This window comes from Austrofundulus limnaeus, unplaced genomic scaffold (genome assembly GCF_001266775.1).
Source record: "Austrofundulus limnaeus strain Quisiro unplaced genomic scaffold, Austrofundulus_limnaeus-1.0 Scaffold928, whole genome shotgun sequence".
Classification (NCBI taxonomy): domain Eukaryota; kingdom Metazoa; phylum Chordata; class Actinopteri; order Cyprinodontiformes; family Rivulidae; genus Austrofundulus; species Austrofundulus limnaeus.
The window spans coordinates 26,922-27,815 of NW_013953330.1; the positions used below are offsets into that span (position 1 = coordinate 26,922).

Sequence of the window (894 nt, forward strand, 5' to 3'; positions counted from 1 at the left end):
TTTACATCGTAAAAATCCATGTCTAGTTTTGCTTTAATATTCTGTTGACTTTCTCTAGTGAACTTGTTCCAATCATCAAATTGCATAAATATTATTTATAACCAATAATTTTCTAATTCTGGTTACGCATATGTATGTTGTATGCAAGACAATTTTGAAAATAAAAAATAAATAAGGGTGTTAATAACAAGCAAAAAAATAAAATCGTGTCCGTAAGGTGGCGGGAGGATGAAATGAATCTTACCCAGAAGTGGTAGAAGAACGGGGTAGTTGTAGGGCATTACGAACAGGTTGACACAGTTCAGAGCTGTGCTGGCCTTTAGGTACCCAAAAGGTTGGCCCAGGTCGCTGTACTTGGCACTGTTACTTACAAACACCTAAACGACGCCAGAAAAAACATTATTCATCAGTAAACTGGGAATCCTGTTTAAACACTGAGGTCAGGGAAAAAAAAACAACAAAAAATAAATAAAAGAATTTATTCACCCTATGAACTGGAGGAATTCAAATAAAATAAAATTTAAATCTCCATCACTTGAGTTGATTAGGACAACTGTGTGCTGAAGTAAAACACGGATCATGATTAAACCAAACCTTAGCTGGTACAAATATTATAAAAATCTAAAGTTCATTTGTTTTCCAGTTGTTGAAGGTGTTTGTCATTATACTCCTGTTGTATTGACTTATATATCATTTAAAGACTTGAATCACAAGCTGCGTTTCCATTGCAAATGTGCGCAAAACTGTCGATATTCTGTTAATGTCGAAAAAACAGTTTCACAACTGCAGTGTTTCCATTAAGAAAGAAATGCCATTAAAGTCACATGAATACGTTTGTTCTCGTGATAAGTCATTACAAACATGGCAGCGATGGATGTAAACACATAGCATGTT

General features: G+C 34.3%; 1 protein-coding gene across 2 annotated transcripts in view; it reads right to left on the reverse strand.

Moving 5' to 3' along the window:
* Positions 1-244: 244 nt before the first annotated feature.
* The window catches only part of LOC106533356 (integrator complex subunit 6), a gene marked incomplete at its 3' end in the record, with an annotated part of 25,425 nt that continues 24,775 nt past the window's right edge, over positions 245-894 (reverse strand). For both annotated transcript variants that reach the window (XM_014029623.1, XM_014029622.1), the window contains 1 exon segment: positions 245-377. In XM_014029623.1, coding sequence (XP_013885077.1) covers positions 245-377 — 133 coding nt within the window.